The 686-nt window shown below is 39.9% G+C and overlaps 1 protein-coding gene across 1 annotated transcript in view; it reads left to right on the top strand.

Moving 5' to 3' along the window:
* The first annotated feature begins 335 nt into the window (after positions 1 to 335).
* LOC107081026 (tumor necrosis factor receptor superfamily member 14-like) overlaps positions 336 to 686 on the top strand; it is a 1,891-nt gene continuing 1,540 nt past the window's right edge. The window contains exon 1 of the mRNA XM_015369236.1: positions 336 to 404. Within this exon, the coding sequence (XP_015224722.1) occupies positions 336 to 404 (69 nt within the window). The remainder of the gene's footprint in view (positions 405 to 686) is intronic.

Raw genomic sequence — 686 nt, 5'->3', positions numbered from 1 at the left:
AATAAAAAAAAAAGTCAGTTTACCCTGAAGATCCCCTTTGACTGACATCTGACACTGGTTAGACTGGAACTTTTAGAATGACAATGGAATCATTCTGATAGCCTGATTTTAATGAGCTTTATGCCGCAGTAACTGTGTTTTTAAACACATTTACCTCCATTGTTGCACATTTACATGTAGCTGTGAAGATTTGAAGCACCGTTACAACGGTCATCCCCACTTGATGCTGGCTACACTGAAACATTTAGAATTAAAACAGCATTAGCCAATACCCTGACTTTTAATGAGCACAACGGCCACGGAAACAGTTTTTTTTTTTTTACATTTACGCATACATGAGGTATAGGCGCTGTGAAAACCTCAACCACGCGCCATTAAGGCTGTCATTGCCCTGGCTCTCCAAGGTAGGCAGGTGGACCCGCTACAGGGCACGCTTAAAAAACAAAATCACTTTTTGGATCGCCTGGTATCTGCCCTTAAGGGAGGGTTACTGTCTGCTGCGTTGGGAATTTTGGTTCTGTTTAGTTTCCACTTTGGATTCTCAGTTAGGCTTGGAATTGTTATTCTGTTTTTAACTGCTAAGAATTATATAATCTTTGAACTACTTGTCAGTTTTACTATTCATGTTTGTTTGTTTTTCATTGATCTCCAGTCCGTTTTCCTATCCTCTAGTTTTCTCCTTGGTC

Source organism: Cyprinodon variegatus, unplaced genomic scaffold (genome assembly GCF_000732505.1).
Source record: "Cyprinodon variegatus isolate N-32 unplaced genomic scaffold, C_variegatus-1.0 Scaffold2703, whole genome shotgun sequence".
NCBI classification, from domain to species: Eukaryota; Metazoa; Chordata; class Actinopteri; order Cyprinodontiformes; family Cyprinodontidae; genus Cyprinodon; species Cyprinodon variegatus.
The sequence above is the reverse complement of the archived record's forward strand: the minus strand, read 5'-3'. Positions and strand labels throughout refer to the sequence as shown.